The 20,432-nt window shown below is 48.1% G+C and overlaps 1 protein-coding gene across 5 annotated transcripts in view; it reads left to right on the forward strand.

Annotated features, from left to right (window-relative positions):
• Nucleotides 1-20,432, forward strand: part of herc1 (HECT and RLD domain containing E3 ubiquitin protein ligase family member 1) — a 133,087-nt gene that overhangs the window by 41,422 nt on the left and 71,233 nt on the right. For all 5 annotated transcript variants that reach the window (XM_056279427.1, XM_056279430.1, XM_056279429.1 and 2 more), the window contains exons 13-20: nt 2,109-2,234; nt 2,683-2,904; nt 6,878-7,030; nt 7,889-8,021; nt 10,391-10,582; nt 16,002-16,226; nt 18,458-18,631; nt 18,957-19,071. In XM_056279427.1, coding sequence (XP_056135402.1) covers nt 2,109-2,234; nt 2,683-2,904; nt 6,878-7,030; nt 7,889-8,021; nt 10,391-10,582; nt 16,002-16,226; nt 18,458-18,631; nt 18,957-19,071 — 1,340 coding nt within the window. The remainder of the gene's footprint in view (nt 1-2,108; nt 2,235-2,682; nt 2,905-6,877; nt 7,031-7,888; nt 8,022-10,390; nt 10,583-16,001; nt 16,227-18,457; nt 18,632-18,956; nt 19,072-20,432) is intronic.

The raw sequence follows: 20,432 nt of genomic DNA on the forward strand, positions 1-20,432 counted from the left end.
ACATGTATGGGAGGAGGCATGTGGTAGTTTGCAGCCCTCTCCAGATCGTTAGAGGGGGTGGAGCAACGATTGGGACGGCTCGGAAGAGTGGGGGAATTGGCCTGATACAATTGGGGAGAGAAAGGGGGAAAAAATCCCAAGAAAAGTTCCGATACGATTTATCTTGGTTCAGTTTTTTACATCATAAAAACCTGCCATTTTACCAGGGGTGTGTAGACGTTTTATATTCCAGGCAGGTAATTAACGCTAATTGCTGATGTGTTTTAGGGGTCACAAGTTAACAGAACTACAAGACTGAGGAAAATAAAGTACAAAATATTAATTTAAGTGCAGATGTACCTTTACATATGATATGCTCACATTTACACAGAAAATTAACAAATAGCAGCCTCACCAGGTACACAACCAATTATACTTATTTTTAAAATGATTACTCTCCACATCCGCTGTGTGCCAGAAACCATGTTAAAATGGGGAAATGGTAAATGAAAATAAAAGGGCTGCATTTATACAGCACTTTTCTGGTCTACCAACCACTCAAAGCGCTTTACAGTGTATGTCCCACATTCACACATTCACACACATTCATACAAATATGGCGGAGGCTGCCATGCAGGGCGCCAACCTGCTCATCAGGAGCAATTAGGGGGTTCGGCATCTTACTCAAGGACACTTTGACATGCTCTGTGGAGGAGCTGGAGATCGAACAAGCAGCCTTCTTTTTTTTCTTTTTTTTTTATGAATTTATTTCTGATTTTCCCCTTTTTCTCCCAATCTAGTGGCCAATCGATCCCTATTTTAGTTCAAACACCCACCCTCGTACTTCATGCGTTCGCCAACTGCATCTCTCCGGCCGGCACTCTCGAAGGAGACGCCTCGCCACTTCCATGACAAGGCGAATCCAGGCCGAACCACTGCTTTTTCCGACACACCCAGAGACGCATTCATGTGACGGAACACAATCCGACTCCACCCCCCTCCTGAAGACAGCGTTGCCAATTATTGCTGCTTCATCGAGTCCGGCCAGAGTCAGATCTGACGAGATCGGGGCGCGAACCCCGGTCCCCAGTGGGCAGCTGCATCGATACAAAGCCGATGCTTAGACCGCTACACCACCGTGGGACCTTCTGATTACTAAACAACCTGCTCTACCTCCTGAGCCATGCCACCCTGACTACTACTACTACTACTACTACTACTTTTGGCTGCTCCCGTTAGGGGTCACCACAGCAGATCATCTGTTTCCATCTCTTCCTGTCCTCTGCATCTTCCTCTGTCACACCAGCCACCTGCAAGTCCTCCCTCACCACATCCATAAACCTGCTCTTTGAATGTGAATATGAAAGAGTAGGGGGTGCTAGAGGAGTCCGTCCTTATTTTTTCTTCTTGACCTGGACCGGTGTCTCAAGGGCCCGCTTTCGCTGTTGTGCCCTATGCCTCAGCCTTGCCCGCGTTTCCTCTTAAGTCGTCTGCATTTTGCTGCCCTGAGCACTGCCAGGTGGTTGGTAAACATACTGTCTCTGCTGCCATTGCTTTTATACCAGACTCTGTTGCCGTTAGCGTCTCTCAGTGGCCAGCTCGCTAACAATTCCCGTTACCTCCAGTTTGATGTCTTACCTTGGGCTTTCTGAATGGCAGGTATTTTTCAGTTTTCAGTTGACACCTGGCTGGCACGCGCCATTGTGGCAACGTCATTTCATTTGTTTTCTGGGCTCGCGCTGTACTTTGACTAGCAAATTGATTGGCTGATTGATTTTGTTGCCAGCCAGTGCGTGCACATCCACAGCATCAGATGATTGTCTTTCTATGGAAATCACTGAGTGGGCTGCCTCTCGACCCCCTTCAGTTATTTCTCAGCCGATCTGCACCACTCATGGAGGTGATCTATTCTAGATTCAAAATAGCGAATTTCGCCGAAAGGTGACAACTTTGCATGGCTGATATTCACTGTACCCCCCCACCACCACACACACACACACACACACACACATGTGCTAAACATGAGTTTGCCGAGGTCAGAGAGAGGATGTGGTGTATATTATGGTCGTGTTGTGACCACGTCAGAGAGAGGAAGTAATGTGTGTTATTGATGTGTATGTGTTAACCAGGCGGTGATTGAGACCCTGTCTGTGGGAGCCACCATGCTGCTGCCTCCTCTCAGAGAAAGGATGGAGTTGCTTCACTCCCTGCTGCCTCAGGGTCCTGACAGATGGGAGAGTCTCTCCAAAGGACAGGTCCAGTATTCTTCCTCAGTTTCACCCAAAGCTGTCTGTTCTTCAGATCAGAGTTGTCGTGTTTTGAATTCAGAGTTGATTCTACAAAGACAAGATCATTCCTCACAGCTATTCCACACAGTGGATTACTTTGTGTCATGTATGTTCAGCATTAAATGTGTTTGCATGTGTTCATGTCTGTGCCTGTATGTATGTGTGTCAGTATGTCTATCTCTGTGTTTTTGTGTGTGCGCTATATGTATGTTGCACTTGTGAGTTTGGGTTTGTGGGTTGTCTGTATATGCTTGTATGTTTTGTGTCTTTCTGTCTGTACATATACGTGTGTGTGTGTGTGTGTGTGTGTGTGTGTGTGTGTGTGTGTGTGTGTGTGTGTGTGTGTGTGTGTGTGTGTGTACCTACGTCCGTATGTATGTAAATATGTGTACACTTATGTGTGTTCATGTTACAGAGGATGCAGCTGGACATCATCCTGACTAGCCTCCAGGACCACACCCATGTTGCATCCCTGCTGGGATACAGCTCTCCGGCTGATGGTCCTGAGAATTTGGCTTCCAGCCTGGCCTTCACTGCTCCACCAGACTCCTCCTACAGCAGCCCAGCCAGTCACCCTGACACCCATCTGGCAGAGATCCTCATGAAGACCCTGCTTCGAAACCTGGGCTTCTACACTGTAAGTAGGAATCAGCCTTTCTGTGTTAGCTTCTGGAACAGGATTTTGACCATTTGATTTACACATGTAGCCATCTTTAAAAAGTCCAAACTAGAACCCATAACATTGGTATTTTGTACTAGCCTGGTTTGTTTCTCATTACCTAAATCCAAGACAGCCTTTTGGTTCAAGTTCAACTCAAGATGAGGGAAATTATGACACAACTGAGCATAATCCAGATCAGTGAATCCGGGGTCAATCAAACCTCCATTTTAATAAAACTGATGGCATGCATGGCCTTATTTGAAATGTGTGGGTTTCTTTTTGTAATGATGGCGTTGCTATTTGGCGGCACGGCGGCGCAGTTGTTAGCATGGTCGCCTCACAGCAAGAAGGTCCTGGGTTCGAGCCCAGGGTAGTCCAACCTTGGTGGGTCATCCCGGGTCGTCCTCTGTGTGAAGTTTGCATGTTCTCTCCGTGTCTGCTTGGGTTTCCTCCGGGGGCTCCGGTTTCTTCCCACAGTCCAAAGACATGTAAGTCAGGTGAATTGGCGATACTAAATTGTCCCTAGTAATGAATTTGTGTGTGTGTGTGTGTGTGTGTGTGTGTGTGCGTGTGTGTGCGTGTGTGTGTTTCGGCGTCGGCCCTGTGATGGCCTGGCGGCCTGTCCAGGGTGTCTCCCCACCTGCCACCCAATGACTGCTGGAATGGGCTCCAGTATCCCCGCGACCCTGAGAGCAGGATGAGCGGTTAAAACGATGGATGGATGGTGTTGCTATTCTCCATGCCATTTGTATTGTTGGTGTCTATTAGATGCTGATCAACACCAGCTTCTCCTCCACTGACACGACAAGGATTCAGACATTTTTGTTTTGTTTTATGATCAAAAGCTGGATGATCAGTGCAGGATGTAATGATCGCTCCCTAGAACATCAACACTGTAACAGATGTGATGTCATTGGATGTGACCTGAATGCAAAACCAGTCAAGTCAATTTTATTTGTATAGCCATCTCATCTCATCTCATCTCATCATCAGCCGCTTCTATGGTGTCGGGTCGTGGTGGCAGCAAACTAAGTAGGGCACTCCACATGTCCCTCTCCCCAGCAACGCCCTCAGCTCCTCCTGGGGGATCCCAAGACATGCTCAGGCCAGATTTGGCATGTAGTCCCTCCAGTGAGTTCTTGGTCTACCCAGGGGTCTTCTCCCAGTTGGACGTGCCCGGAAAACCTCCAAAGGAAGGTGCCCAGGAGGCATCCTAATCAGATACCCGAACCACCTCAACTGGCTCGTTCGACACGAAGGAGCAGCGGCTCCCTTCGACGCGGAGGAGCAGTGGCTTTACTCCAAGCTCCTTCCGGATGTCCGAGCTCCTCACCCTGTCTCTAAGGCTGAGCCCAGACTCCCTACGGAGGAAACTCATTTCAGCTACTTGTATCTGCGATCTCACCCTGTCGGTCACTACCCAAAGCTCATGACCATAGGTGAGGGTTGGAATGAAGATTGACTGGTAAATTGAGAGCTTTGCCTTCTGGCTCAGCTCCCTCTTCACCACAGTGGTCCAGTACAACGTCCGTATTACTGCTGGTGCTGTATCAATCCACCTGTCACTCTCCCGCTCCATCCTACTCTCACTGGTGAACATGACCCCGAGATACTTGAACTCCTTCACTTGCAGCAACAACTCATCCCCGACCTGGAAGGAGAAGTCCACCATTTTCCAGTAGAGAGCCATGGCCTCAGACTTGGAGGTGTTGACTCTCATCCTGGCCATTTCACACTCAGCTGCAAACCACCTGAGTGCTTGCTGGAGGTCGCGTTCTGATGAAGCCAACAAAACCACATCATCTGCGAAGAGCAGAGATGCAATTCTGAGGTTCCCAAAATGGACACACTCCTCACCTTGGCTGTGCTTTGGGATCCTGTCCATGAATATCACAAACAGAATTGGAGACAAGGGACAACCTTTGCGGAGTTCGACACCCACCGAAAACATGTTTGACTTTGTGCCGAGAATGCGGACACAGCTCTCACTTTGGTTATACAAGGACCAGATGGGTTGTAGCAACTGCCCTGGTACCCCATACTCCCGCAGTAACCCCCACAGAGTGCCCCAGAGTACGCGGTCGTAAGCCTTCTCCAAGTCCACAAAACACATGTAGACTGGCTGATCAAACTCCCATGGCTCCCTCAGCACTTCCATGTTGTTCCACGGCCAGAACGGAATCCGCATTGTTCCTCCTGGATCTGAGGTTTGATAGTCGGTTAGAGCCTCCTGTCCAGCACCCTAGAGTAGACTTTCCCAGGGAGGCTGAACAGTGTGATGCCCTGATAATTGGAGCACACCCTCCAGTCCCCTTTTTTAAATATGGGAACTACCACCCTAGTCTGCCACTCCACAGGTACTGTCCCCGACTCCCACGCACCACTGAAGATGTGTGTCAGCCAAGACAGCCCAACAATGTCCAGAGCCTTCAGCATCTCAGGGCGAATCTCATCCACACTGGGTGCCTTGCTACGGAGGAGCTTCTTAACTACCTCTGCCAGGGATATGGGTGAGGCTTCCCTCAAGTCTTCAGACTCTACCTCCTCCACTGAGGACGTGTTAGCCAGGTTTAGGAGCTCCTCAAAGTGTTCTTTCCACCGCCCGACAACAACCCCAGTCCAGGTCAGCAGTTCCACTCCCCGGCTGAACACAGCCTGAGTCAAGCCCTGCTTCCCCTTCCTGAGTCGCCGGATGGTTTGCCAGAACTTCCTTGAGGCCAATCGAAAGTCCTCCTCTGTAGCCTCACTGAACTCCTCCCACACCCGAGTTTTTGCTTCCGTGTCCGCCGAAGCCGCAGCTCTTCTGACCTCCCGGTACCTGTCTGCTGCTTCAGGAGACCCCTGGGCCAACCAAGCCCGAAAGGCCTCCTTCAGCCTGACGGCTTCCCTCACCGCTGGTGTCCACCAGTGGCTTCTTAGGTTGCCACCTTGACAGGAATCGATGACCTTATGACCACAGCTCCTACTTGCCGCATCTGCGATAGAGGCTTTGAACATGGCCCACGCACACTTCAAGTCCCCAGCCTCCTTCAGGATACACGAGAACGTCTTCCGGAGGTGGGAGTTGAAGACCTCACAGACAGAGGCCTCCGACAGACGTTCCCAGTTCACCCTCACTACACTATTATTATATTATTACCATAATATTTAATTATTATTAATAATGATTAATTAATTGATGCAGACTGCCGACCAGGCCACACGACCAGTGGCTTGCTCTTGTAAGCCTTCCCATGCTGGTAAATAGAGACAAACTCCACCGCATCTGCCAATGAGGCTGAGCTAGTGCTAGCAATAGCAGGTCTGCTGTCAGGCCCGGAGCTAAGGCTATCTGGAGTGCCTGTTACATCTAACGTAATCCTAGCCGAAAGAAGCCGCTCTAATTCATTGACACCTCTCTCTAATAGAGACAACCTATCTGTAACTACGGAACAGTCACCACAAAGCATCATTTTAACGAGGCTGCTTTGACTGCGAATGTACCCCACCCCACACACACACACACACACACACCTAGGAACAATTTAGTAGGGCGGAGTCACCTGACCTACATGTCTTTGGACTGTGGGAGGAAACCGGAGCCCCCAGAGGAAACCCACTCAGACAGGGGGAGAACATGCAAACTCCACACAGAGGACGACCCAGGACGACCCCCAAGGTTGGACTACCCTGGGGCTCGAACCCAGGACCTTCTTGCTGTGAGGCGACCATGCTAACCACTGCACCACTGTGCCCCCCCCCCCCCAATTCTGATTTTATCAAAAAGATGTTGGCAGATCCTGTTTTGGCAACCAATCATTTATAGACAACCTGTTCACATCAGAGGATTGACTGGAGAGCTAAGAGAGTCAGCACTGCACACAAAAAGTGTCTATTTGGCAAGTCAAGACAACTGGATTGGTGAAACAAAGTTGTAGAAATAAGTGTATGTTTGTGTGTGCGTGTCCAGGACCAGGCTTTTGGCGAGCTGGAGAAGAACAGTGACAAACTGCAACAGGGGACCTCATCATCAGACAGCAGTCAGCCTGCACACCTCCATCAGCTGCTGTGTTCTCTGCAGAAACAACTGCTGGCCTACTGTCACATCAACAGTATCACAGAGGTATGACAACACACAGACACACAAAACTACACTAAAAATATTACTGAGGTCTGGACTGTTCATCATGTTTATGTCTTCCATATGAAGTCAGACCCCCCACCACCACCACCACCACCACCCACACACACACACACACACAGACACACAGCTACTGGCCTAGTCACAGTAATACTATCAATGAAGTACCACACACGCCCACAAAATATATACAGACATAAATAGCACAAACAAACACTCAAACCATCTCCCTGAAAACACTTTGCTTCTAAACAGCGAGTTTAATGTCAAACCAGTCAGATGAGGACACCACAGGGTCACTTCCCAGTCAGATGATGGGACCACAGGGTCACTTCCCAGTCAGATGAGGGGACCACAGGGTCACTTCCCAGTCAGATGAGGGGACCACAGGGTCACTTCCCAGTCAGATGAGGGGACCACAGGGTCACTTCCCAGTCAGATGAGGAGACCACAGGGTCACTTCCCAGTCAGATGAGGAGACCACATGGTCACTTCCCAGTCAGACCAGCAAGACATCTCTGTGATGAGATCACAGGCTAATTTACCACCATAACATCTCTGCCAGTCTCACTCAGACATCATGAAGAAGAGGAAAACCAAACCTAGACATGAAGCTGAGTTCATGTCTGGTACAACCAGGCTGTTGTTGGGTTTTTGGTTTGTCTGCTGTTGAAGTGAGGGTCTTTTGGAACAGAAAGTAACTGTCATTTTAACCATGAGGGAATGGTCATGTCAGTGTTACGAGTTGTTAAACAGCCTGGGTTATGTGTGTGTGTGTGTGTGTGTGTGTGTGTGTGTGTGTGTGTGTGTGTGTGTGTGAGTGTGTGTGTGCGTGCGCAGAACTCCAGCAGTGTGGCTCTGCTCCACAAGCACCTGCAGCTCCTGTTGCCTCATGCCACCGACATCTTCTCCCGCTCAGCCGCTCTGGTCAAAGAGAGCTCCTGGAATGGCAGCATTCAAGAGAAGCTTCAAGGTGAACAGAGAGACTTTGCATTCATGTGTGGTGTGGTCCATGTGCCTCTCTCTCTCTCTCTCTCTCTCGACATCTTCTCTCTCTCTCTCTCTCTCTCTCTCTCTCTCTCTCTCTCTCTCTCTCTCTCTCTCTCTCTCTCTCTCTCTCTCTCTCTCTCTCTCTCTCTCTCTCTCTCTCTCTCTCTCTCTCTCTCTCTCTCTCTCTCTCTCTCTCTCTCTCTCTCTCTCTCTCTCTCTCTCTCTCTCTCTCTCTCTCTCTACATCCTCTCTCTACATCCTCTCTCTATATCTCTCTCTGGCTGTGCTTGCAGGTGGGAAGCCGGGTGTGGGTATGTGTCCTGGTCGCTGCACTAGCACCTCCTCTGGTTGGCCGGGATGCCTGTTCAGGAGGGAGGGGGAACTGCATATGGGGGGGTGCGGTTGTGTGTGGTGCTGATGCAGCCTCATATCAATTCACAACTTGTAAAACTGAGCTGTGTCTGTGCCTGTAATTCATAACTCGTAATGCAGAGTGAGAGCTCGTCTTTTCCCCCCCTCCTCTGCTCCTTGCTGGACGGTTACAGTGCGTAACTGCTTTCTCACAACAGGAGGCTTTATTTGTCCCCAGCCTTCATACCCTCATGGAGAATATTAGATATTCTACTATGCTGTCCCACTGGGGCGCATTTGGGGTTCTGTGATGCACTATTATGAACATGTAATGAATTTCGTGAATCCATAGCACTTAAAATTTAACTGGTACTTGAACATGGAACACATTTCTTGTTAATTATCATTTATATTAGCACATACAAGAAATTATTTCCATCTAAGCTGATATCTAATTTTGATGGTCTTGATGGTTTTTAAATTCAGCTGGCACTTTAACATATAAGCAACATGGTGGCGCAGTGGTTAGCGCGTTCGCCTCAGAGCAAGAAGGTCCTGGGTTCAAGCCCCGGGGTAGTCCAACCTTGGGGGTCGCCCCGGGTCATCCTCTGTGTGGAGTTTGCATGTTCTCCCCCTGTCTGCATGGGTTTCCTCCGGGTGCTCCGGTTTCCTCCCACGGTCCAAAGACATGTAGGTCAGGTGAATCGGCCGTACTAAATTGTCCCCAGGTGTGAATGTGTGTGTGCTGGCCCTGTGATGGCCTGGCATCCTGTCCAGGGTGTCTTCCCGCCTGCTGCCCAGTGCCTGCTGGGATAGGCTCCAGCATCCCCGCGACCCCGGTTGGGATAAGCGGCTTGGATAGTGGATGGATGGACTTTAACATATAGGCCTGGGTTTTTGTTATTATGAGATATATGCCTTTCAAACCCACAGTCAGTTTTAATGGCCTTGATGGTTTTATTGGAAATCTGGCGTTCACAGGAGAGAATCTATGTTCAAAGTTAAAAAGATGCTATTAAACAATGGTATTTGGATTTAAATATGCTCCCTTAGGGTTGATTCTACTTTAATTCCATGATTTTACATTTAAATATCCATTATTACAAGCTTCAGTCTCAGGAAGAAAAAAAGTGATTAATCGTGATGAATCACAGCAAATTATGTGATGAATCACAGCAAATTATGCGATTAGATTTTTTTTTTAACCCATCGACTGCCCTATATGTTACTCTTCCTCTGTGAATGTGTTGCATCTCCTGACTTGTCTTTTCTAAGATTTGGCATTAACATGAAAATGTATATAGCCAGGGCAGAACATGACATTAATCCATATAGCGAAATAATTGGCCTGTCATTTTTTTTAAAACAAAGTATATTAGATGACTTCATCATTATCATCATCATCATCAGTTCCATAGCCTATGGAGGTTGTAGGAGCACAGCTGATGCCTCAACAAGTCTCTTCCACTGTTCTCTCCGGTATGGTGATTGCGTTTGGTTGAGTCATCGTTGTGTTTCAGAAGGGGGAGTGGTGGTCCCTATCTCCTCTCCAGGTATGGATGGCTGTTGGTTGACAGAGGAACTCATCTGCCCTTTGACAGATTTTGTTTTTAGTCCTGCTGGGGTGTCCACCCCCCCACCCCCCCCTGCACAACAACCCAAGGGTTGACGTGGGGGTGCCGGTTTAGTCGCCGACGACCCAACGGTTGCAGTTTAATGTCGTACCCAGGAAGATGATGACTCGGTGATGGAAAAAAAGCAGCATTTGTCTCAACTCTGGCCTACTACATAAGACTGTTGTGTTTTACCAAAATGGAGGATTTTCGTCGGTCATTATTCTGGATGATTCTAAGAGGGGAGAAAAAAAAATCAAGTCTAATGACTGTAATAAGAAAACCATACCACAAAGTATAAACTGTAATATTCTGCTATATATGGCTGTTGTATTACCTGTCCTTCATCTTGCCTGACTGTGGACGTCTGATCCCATCTCTTTCTCAGAGGTCATCTATGTGTCAGCAGCCGGCAGCATGCTGTGTCAGATTATAAACTCCCTGCTCCTGCTCCCAGTGTGGGTGGCTCGGCCTCTGCTTGGTTCCCTGCTGGATCTGCTGCCCCCACTGGACCGCCTCAACAGACTCCTGCCTGCTGCCTCCCCTCTAGAGGACCAGGAGTTGCAGTGGCCTTTGCACAGTGAGCCAGAAACAAGCACTGCGCTTTTGCACACCTCAGATGATTCAATTCAATGCAATTAAATGTTTTGTCATTAAAAACAATGTGCAGGCACATGTTAAAAATGAAATAAGGGCTGTGGCTTCGCCAAACAGTGCAAGACAGAAATAGATAAACACAGCAAACATAGTATAAGATATATACAGATGAAGACTAAAAGCTAAAGGTAAGTTTTAAAAAAAAAGAGCACGAGTATGAACATATTTACAGACATTCAGTGGGTGGCCAGGTTCAGGTGGGCAACAGCTTGTGGAAAGAAGCTGTTTTTGAGCCTGGTAGTGCGGGCTCTGAGGTTCCTGTAGAGCCTCCCAGAGCGCAGGGGGAGAACAGTCCATGGTAGGGGCGGGTGGGATTTCTGCTGATGCTGAGACCCCTTCGAAGGCAGCGTTTGTGATAAATGTCTTTTATGGTTGGGAGCTGGGTACTGGTGATATGCTGGGCCGCCTTGACAACCCGCTGCAGAGCTTCCTGGTCTGCTGAGGTGCAGTTGCCATACTACACTGAGATGCAGCTGGCCAGGATGCTCTCTATGGTGCAGTGGTAGAAGTTGGTGAGAATTTTGGGGGATAGACGGGCACTTCTCAGCCTCCTCAAGATTTGCAGGCATTGTTGGGCTTTTTTCACAAGGGCCTGGGTGTTTAATGTCCAGGAGAGGTCCTCGCTGATGTGGACTCCAAAGAATTTAAAGCTGGAGATACGCTCCACTTCCACCCCACTGATGTGTATGGGGAAGTGGCTGTTGCTTCTAGACCTCTTGAAGTCCACAATCAGCTACTTCGTTTTCTGCACATTGACAACAAGATTATCCAAAGGAATTGAATCAAGTGCAACTGGACTTGGTATATATCCGTGAAGACGTTTCGCCTCTCATCCAAGAGGCTTCATCAGTTCGTGCCTTTCTGACTAGATCAAGCTAGTCTGACTGGCTGGTGATGAAACTGATATTTATCCTCTTTGGAGTTGTTGTCAGAGCTATTGATGTCCATGGCTCTTTGTGTTCCAACGTTTAGCTACGCCCGTCGTTATCAGAGGTATTGATGTGCATGGCTCTTTGTGATCCGATGTTAAGCAGCGACGGTCGTTGGGGGTGTTAGTTTCGACTTCGTTAGTGCTCCATTCAGTGGTCATGAGTCGTTGCAGCCGTTAGTGACTGACTTGTTGTTCTTGGAGGCTAAGCTTCTTGAGTCTCCTGGGTAGAGATGAAAGGACGGCATTGTAAGTGGGAGATAGCTGGTGTTGCAGACCTCCTCTGTTGAGGGATGGTTTTTCCAGTTTTGCATAGATGGCTTCCTTCACCCCTGTTTCAAACCAACTATCTTCCCTGTCAAAAATGTGTACGTTGCTGTCCTCGAAGGAGTGTGTCTTCTCCTTTAGGTGTAGATAAACTGCTGAGTCTTGTCCTGAGGAGTTTGGCCTTCTGTGTTGGGCCATCCGTTTGTGTAGTGGTTGTTTGGTTTCTCCTATGTATAGGTCAGTGCAATCCTCATTGCATTGTACAGCATACACCAGATTGCTTTGTTGGGTGTGTGGTACACGGTCTTTGGGATGAACCAGTCTTTGTCGGAGTGTGTTGCTGGGTTTGAAGTATACCGGGATGCGGTGTTCGTTAAAAATTCTCCCGAGTTTCTCGGAGACCCCAGAAACATACGGGATGACTGTGCTATTCCTTCTGTTCCTTTTCTCCTCATCGCTCACCTGGTGGGTCTTTTTGGAACGTGTTGCAGTTTTCACAAAGGTCCAACTGGGGTAGCCGCAGGTTTTTTAAAGCTCCCCTCAGGTGTTTGTGTTCTTCTTGTTGGGCCTGAGTGGTGTTGGGCACATTGTCAGCTCTGTGTTGCAGAGTTCTGATGATGCTCAGTTTGTGTTCCAGAGGGTGGTGTGAGTCGAAAAGTAGATATTGGTCTGTGTGTGTAGGTTTCCTGTAAACCCCAATGTGGAGGCTCCTGTCTTCCCCAATGTGGACGTCACAGTCCAAGAAGGGCAAACTGTCAACAAGATTGTTGGTAGTGCACCATGATGTGAGGTGCTGAATCTCATCCCTGTAGGCCGCCTCGTCATTGTTGGTGATATGGCCTACGACTGTGGTGTAATCCACAAACTTAAACTATTACATTTGAGGGGTGAGTCGGCAGGCAGTCATGGGTAAAGAGGGAGAAAAGCAGGGGGCTCAGAACACAGCCTTGAGGGGCACCTGTGCTGAGGTTCAGGGTGACGGAGGTGTGGTGACCTAACCTAAAAGACTGAGGTCTGTTGGTCAGGAAGTCCAGGGTCTAGTTACAGAGGGAGGGGTTGAGGCCAAGGGAGAGGAGTTTGGTGGTTAGTTTGGCGGGGATGATCATGTTGAAAGCAGAGATGTAATCTGTAAACAGCATCCGGATGTATGTATGTGTTGTTAAGTTCAAGGTGGTGTATCTTTTCACTACTGGATACCCATGGATTAAAGTTATCCATTGCTACGACAGATTTCCGTCAGTTGGATTCCAGAGAGGCCATGTAAGAGATCAGTGCGGGGTTTACAAATGGCCTTTTCACACACAATGTGAATTTAGCTGCAGTTGCCGCTGGGTTCAGCGCTTATCTGACTAGATGTTTGGGGAAGTCGCAGAGAACAGAGCAAAATTGGCAGAGTTTTCAAAACTTCTAGTGGGACTTTTCAAAGCTTCTAGCATGAGAAGTTCTTCATTATCAATTTATTTGTATATTTTATTTTATGTGATTTTATGATTTTTAAAAATTTTACATTATCTTCCTCCATTTTGCCTTCCGTGCCTGGCTAGCTGCCTCGTTTCTATTGGCCACGTGGGGAGTCGTCACAACATACTGCGACGTTGGGCTCACGCTTTGCTTGACACAGTGAAAAGCCACCGTGGTGCGGCTCAAGCCATTGGAAACAGTGAGTTTCCGAGCGCAGCGATGCCGTTGTCGCATTGTGGCTGAAACCTGTACAGTGCCTAAACCAAATGAATGGCAAAAAACCACTGAGAGTTCTCTACGCTCTGGGGAGAAAGGATACCGTATTGGCCCTAATATAAGAAAGATTTTCTGCTGAACCTTATGTTTAAAAAAAGTTGGAGTTGTCTTATAGTTCAGGGATAGACAAGTACGTGTTCGTTCATTTCAACAGATATTCTTTTTGAATGGAGAGCGTACCAGAGTAACTACTGTATTTTGCAGAGAGATGCATTATGGATTGTTGGTAGCCTTTTTTTTTTTTTTTTTAATTTCCCGTTTTCCTCCCCAATTGCACCTGGCCAACCACCCCGCTCTCTGAGCCGTCCCGTTCACTGCTGCACCCCCTCTGCCGATCCGGGGAGGGCTGCAGACCACCACATGCCTCCTCTGATACATGTGGAGTCACCAGCTGCTTCTTTTCACCTGCTGACAGTCAGGAGTTTCACCAGGCGAATGTAGCGCGTGGGAGGATCACGCTATTCCCCCACGAACAGGTGCCCCTGACTGACCAGAGGAGGCGCTAGTGCAGCGACCAGGACACATACCCACATCCGGCTTCCCACCCACAGACACTGCCAATTGTGTCTGTAGGGACACCCGGCCAAGCCGGAGGTAACACAGTGATTCGAACCGGCGATCCCCATGTTGGTAGGCAACGGAAATGACTGCCACACCACCCGGATGCTGATTGTTTGTAGCCTTGATGGTGCTAAGCTAGTTCCACCTGTTTTTAGTCCGTTCATAGTGAGTCTTTCAGAGTCAGTCAGCACTGAAATTGTTTCATTAGTCCAGTTTAACCTGCAGGAGTTTCTGAAGGCTGCTGTCCCGTGTCCTGCTGCCACAGAAGAAATACATTCATAACGAGGGAAAAACAGTTCTTAGCGTCTCCCGACGTCCTTACTGCAGAAATTAACCAGGGAGAAAATCTGTCAAACAGCCAAGAATTACGTCTTTCCCAGATGATGAGCTGATAAATACAGTCTGAAAAATGCTGTCAAGGGAAATGATTATGAGAGAGGGATGAGAGTGAGAGAGGAATCGACTTGCTACAGTAACTTTGTCAAGCCGGGATCACACTACACGATATTCCCGTGGCGGTCTTCCCACCCGACATGGCCAATTGTGTCTGTAGGGACGCCCAACCAAGCTGAAGGTAACACGGGGATTCGATCCCGTGTTGGTAGGAAATGGAATAGATCACTACGCTACCCGGACACCCTCGCCATCGTTTTTTTGACTCTGTCATGGTCTTCCCTTAAGGAAACGTCAAGGCAGGGGTATTGTTGCCACTGCTCAACAAACCCTTCTTAGGTTTCATCATCACCCCCCCCCCCGACAGCAGCAATAGTAGCATGGCTGTCTCTTTGCAGTGTGTACGTATGTGCACCAGAGAGCGCTCTGTCAACCTACTGGTCAGCGTCAAGGAACACATCATACCAGATGTCAGACTAGGCAGGAAAATACAAACAATTCTGTCAAGCTGGACTTTTCGTCATGGTGTCGTGGGGCGTCCCACCAACTGGTCCTCCACCACTCCAACACACTGCTCCGCCTCAGCTACATGAGAGCTCAGCTTATCCAGCATAGTTCTCAGTCCAGAGACAGAATGATTAATTTCTGCGGTTTTAGAGTGGCGTTTACTGGAGAGAGTATGATTACCATTTATCATCTCTTGAAGAATAAGTCTCCTCCACTGCGATTATGCGAGCTTCTTGGTCGCCAGTCTCGGAAATAGTTTTCTCTGCAGATGAGGGGTTTCCTCACTAGCTGACTTCAGTTATTTGTTCCTGGGTCTCGAGGACATACTTGCAGCTGCCCGACTGAATTAAAAGTGGGTTTAAGTATTTAGAAAGGTTTTAAATTGAATTTGTTTTGGAGCGCCCCTGGGCTAGTGTCTATCTAGCATCGCTGACCCCCATCGACCCCCATTAACTTGCCCCCCATTGCTGTTGTCTTGATAAGACATTACAGTTTCCTGTTAGCCAACTCCAACAACTACACCTTCTAGTCAGCCAGTGTAAGAATTTAGTTAAAAACTGAGTGGTTGCAATAAATTAGTTAAGAAGTAATAACAAATGGTAGGAGAGGTACAACTTATTGTATTGAGTGTGGTTTAAATTCTGACGTAGTAAAAACTTAAGTAACAACTAAACTTAGCAAGGACTCACACACAGCAGATTAAACGTATTATCTCACATGATCTAGAAATGATTTTGTCGAAGAATCAGCCTAATGTTCTTTGATACATCATATATATATATATAGTATTTAATGTTTTAGCTCTATCTTATTTATAAATATTGTTTTTTTTCAACATCAAACCCTTTCACATTTACAACATAGTTTTATACTATTTTGTAAATGTGTGGTTTTAATACTGACAAAATGTATTTCATGTGCCTTTCTGCACCCCAAACTGTCTCTGCAGGCACCCCAGACTTTGTGGAGCCAGTGTCAGGTACATCCCTGGCACAGCCGGCCCTATCGTGGGTGTGGCTGGTGGACCTGGAAAGGACGGCTGCCCTGTTGGTGGGGCGATGTCTGGGGGGTATGCTGCAGGGAGCCCCCACCTCCCTGGAGGAACAGGACACCTCTTACTGGCTCAAAACACCACTCTTTAGCAATGGTCTGGAAATGGACATCCCACAGCTAGGTACAGAAAGCACTGCAGATCACCAGGAGATTTTATTCCCTTTTCTCTCCCATGTTCTTTCCTCTCTCTGTGTTTATATTCTCATGTTCTTACAGTGCCTTGCAAAAGTATTCAACCCCCTTGACAGTCATCACTCATTTCTGGAATATAAAAGCTCCTCACACATCTGTTCCTGAACAACATTATTTTTGTGAACCCATAAGCTCTCAGGACCCAGACACACCAAACCGACTAACGGCAAAGAAGGCCGACTGTTGCGTTGCCTCACGTCACCTGCTGTCTGGACTAAGGCGATGGCCGACTAGCATGTACGTTCTGCACTGATTCGCTAAGCTGAACAGCCAATCAGAGTGATCTCCCTCACCGACAGGCTCCGTCCATTCAACATGATGAATCGGCCGAAAAGCTGCCGACAGGGGTCCGACTAGTGCTGATGGTGCGGGACACACCGCAAAAAGGGTCACAGACGCTCACTGACGGCCCGACATTGGCCGACTTGCCATTGGCCTGGTGTGTCACGGCCTTTAGAGCTTATGGGTTCACAAAAATTACATTGTTCAGGAACAGGTGAGAGTACCTTTTATCATCCAGAAATGAGTGATGACTGTCAAGGGGGTTGAATACTTTTGCAAGGTGCTGTATGTTGAACGACCTGCCAGGACACATTCCTGATCACTGTGTGATAAACTTTAACTGGCGTTATCAACGTTTCCTTCACATTTAAGGCATTGTCTTTAAAGACCATGTAAAGCAGTGATAAATGCATTCTGGGTCTGTCACACCACATAGAAACCTGTGAACCACCTCGCCAGTTTGAATGATTAAAAAAATCACCAAGTAAAATTAGGTTTCAAAGTCAGGTAAACAAAGCAGTACTCTGCTCTGAAATGCTGGGGGCGTGTCTGCTGAAGGCGCTGGAAGGCTTCCTGCCAGAAAGCCCAGAAGGCAAACTTCTCCCACAAGCTCACCCAATGAACTGTGAAGAGGGGTTGGGCTCACGAGTTGCGCTGGGGGAGCAGTCGTCTGCCTTTCCACCACCGGAAAGCGCAGTGCACGGCCTGCCTCCTGGGGCCCCCTTCCGTCTGCAGCGTAGCCGCGTTGCGGCGTCTTCACGGGGTCACGTTTGAGGCTGTGGGGGAAGGCGGGCTGGCGGAGGGGACTGGTTACGGCGGTGTGTGGCAGTGATGACTCTGGATGCACACCGGGCCCTTCTCGCAGATTTCCACACATCTAGGGAGGGGTCATTCTAAGGATGGTTCCTGTGCATCATTGAACCATGATTTCAACCCTGCCCTAAAAATGTTGAACATGAGGCATCCAGGTAGCGTTCCGTTGCCTACCAACACGGGGATCACTGGTTCGAATCCCCGTGTTACCTCCGGCTTGGTTGGGTGTCCCTACAGACACAATTGGCCGTGTCTGCAGGTGAGAAGCCAGATGTGGGTCTGTGTCATGGTAGCTGCAGCAGCTCCTCCTTTGGTCGTTCGGGGGGGGGGGGGGGCTGGGGGGAATAGCGCGTGATCCTCCCACGCGCTACGTCCCCCTGGCGAAACTCCTCACTGTCAGGTGAAAAGAAGTGGCTGGTGACTCCACATGTATGGGAGGGAGCATGTGGTAGTCTGCAGCCCTCCCTGGATCAGCAGAGGGGGTGGAGCAGCGACCGGGATGACTCGAAAGAGTGGGGTAATTGGCCGGATACAATTGGGGAGAAAAAGGGGGGCGGGAGACCAAGTAAATATCAAGGAGTAGTAAAAATTTGACTTTTACTATAATGGTCGACTACTACAGTTACAGCAAGGCTCAGCATTTTCGGTTTTTACCGATTTTCACGGAAAAATACCCAGATTTTCTAAACAGATTTTCACCCGGATTTTATGTTTCCACGGATCCAAAAGTTGTTCCTGTTCATGTGAGGTTATGTAACAGTGTCCTGTTGTGGCAAAATTCGGCATGCTGGATGGCTTTAAAAAATAAAAACTTCAAACGCTGAGCCTTGAGTTATAGTCATGGTTTTTAATTGGACCTGCACTGTTCTGGTGTCAGTTTTTACACACGTTTTGGCCTCGTTGGCCTTGAGTTGGATTCGCCACCTCAAACTCAATAGGCTTCGGTCTCGGACTTGACTTGGACTCGCCCACCTAAAGACTTGGTCTGGGCTTGGTCTCGCCTGGGGTGGTGTTGACTACGAGGTCATCTGGGTCTGACTGTGTTTGGCTGTTGGTGTTTTTCAGACACGTGTATCAGCTCCTTGCTGGAGGCAGCCCTGTCTGGTAACGAGGAACAGAAACCGTTCGAGTTCACGCTGCGTCCGGACCTCAGCATCCTGGTGGACCTGGCTCTGGGCTCCAGTAAAGAACCGGGCAGCAGCCTCTGGGTTAATATGCAGGATTACGCCATAAGCAAAGGTCAGTTAAAAGCCAAGTCCTTTAACTGTGTTAAAGTCTTCTGAAGCTAGGGACATACCAGCTCGTTAAACTGTTGAACTCCTCAGTTTATGACCGCAGAGTCATGCAGCTGGTTCTGGGGGATTTCCTGAGCCACATTTGATCTAATTAGCAGTGTTTTAGCCGCTGAATTCTGCATTAGTTTAAAGCCAGGCTGGTAGTAACATACATAAGATAGTGAATTGCCAAAGTAAGTGACTGTGTTAGTTTTTTGTATTGTGTTTCATGTTGTGTGAACATTATTTTGCTGCGTTCACATTGTGTTGTTGTTTTGTGTTGTTTTCAGACTGGGACAACGCTTCTCTCAGTAATGAATCGCTATTGGACACAGCGTCCAGGTTTGTGCTGGCAGTCCTACTGAAACACACCGGTCTGCTGAGGACAGCTTGTGGAGAAGGAAGGTACACACACACACACACACAGTGGAACTCTATATAAATGTGTGTGTGTATATATATATATATATACAGTGCATCCGGAAAGTATTCACACCCCTTCACTTTCCCCACATTTTGTTATGTTACAGCCTTATTCCAAAATGGATTAAATTTCCTTTTTTTTCCCTCATCAATCTACACACAATACCCCATAATGACAAAGTGAAAAAGGTTTTATAGAAATGTTTGCAAATTTATTAAAAATAAAAAACTGAAATATTGCATGTACATAAGTATTCACACCCTTTGCTGTGACACTCAAAATTGAGCTCAGGTTCATCCTGTTTCCACTGATCATCCTTGATATGTGTCTACATCTTGATTGGAGTCCACCTGTAGTAAATTCAATGGACTGGACATGATTTGGAAAGGCACCACACCTGTCTATATAAGGTCCCACTGTTGACAGTGCATGTCAGAGCAGAAACCAAGCCATGAAGTCAAAGGAATTGTCTGTGGACCTCCAGGACAGGATTGTATCGAGGCACAGATCTGGGGAAGGATACAAAAAATTTTCTACAGCTTTGAAGGTCCCGAAGAGCACAGTGGTCTCGAACATTCGTAAATGGAAGAAGTTTGGATCCACCAGGACTCTTCCTAGAGCTGGCCGCCCAGCCAAACTGAGCAATCGGGGGAGAAGGGCCTTGGTTAGGGAGGTGACCAAGAACCCGATGATCACTCTGACAGAGCTTCAGCATTCCTCTGTGGAGATGGGAGAACCTTCCAGAAGGACAACCATCTCTGCAGCACTCCACCAATCAGGCCTTTATGGTAGAGTGGCCAGACGGGAGCCTCTGCTCAGTAAAAGGCACATGACAGCCCACTTGGAGTTTGCCAGAAAGCACCTAAAGGACTCTCAGACCAGGAGAAACAAGATTCTCTGGTCTGATAAAACCAAGATTGAACTCTTTGGCCTGAATGCCAAAGAGGAAAGGAGGAAACCAGGCACCTCTCATCACCTTGCTAATACCATCCCTACAGTGAAGCATGGTGGTGGCAGCATCATGCTGTGGGGATGTTCTTCAGCGGCAGGAACTGGGAGACGAGTCAGGATCGAGGGAAAGATGAATGGAGCAAAGTACAGAGAGATCCTTGATGAAAACCTGCTCCAGAGCGCTCAGGACCTCAGACTGGGGTGAAGGTTTACCTTTCAACACGACAACGACCCTAAGCACACAGCCAAGACAACGAAGGAGTGGCTTCGGGACAAGTCTGTGAATGTCCTTGAGTGGCCCAGCCAGAGCCCAGACTTGAACCCCATTGAACATCTCTGGAAAGACCTGAAAATAGCTGTGCAGCGACACTCCCCATCTAACCTTACAGAG

This window comes from Lampris incognitus, chromosome 4 (genome assembly GCF_029633865.1).
Source record: "Lampris incognitus isolate fLamInc1 chromosome 4, fLamInc1.hap2, whole genome shotgun sequence".
NCBI lineage: Eukaryota > Metazoa > Chordata > Actinopteri > Lampriformes > Lampridae > Lampris > Lampris incognitus.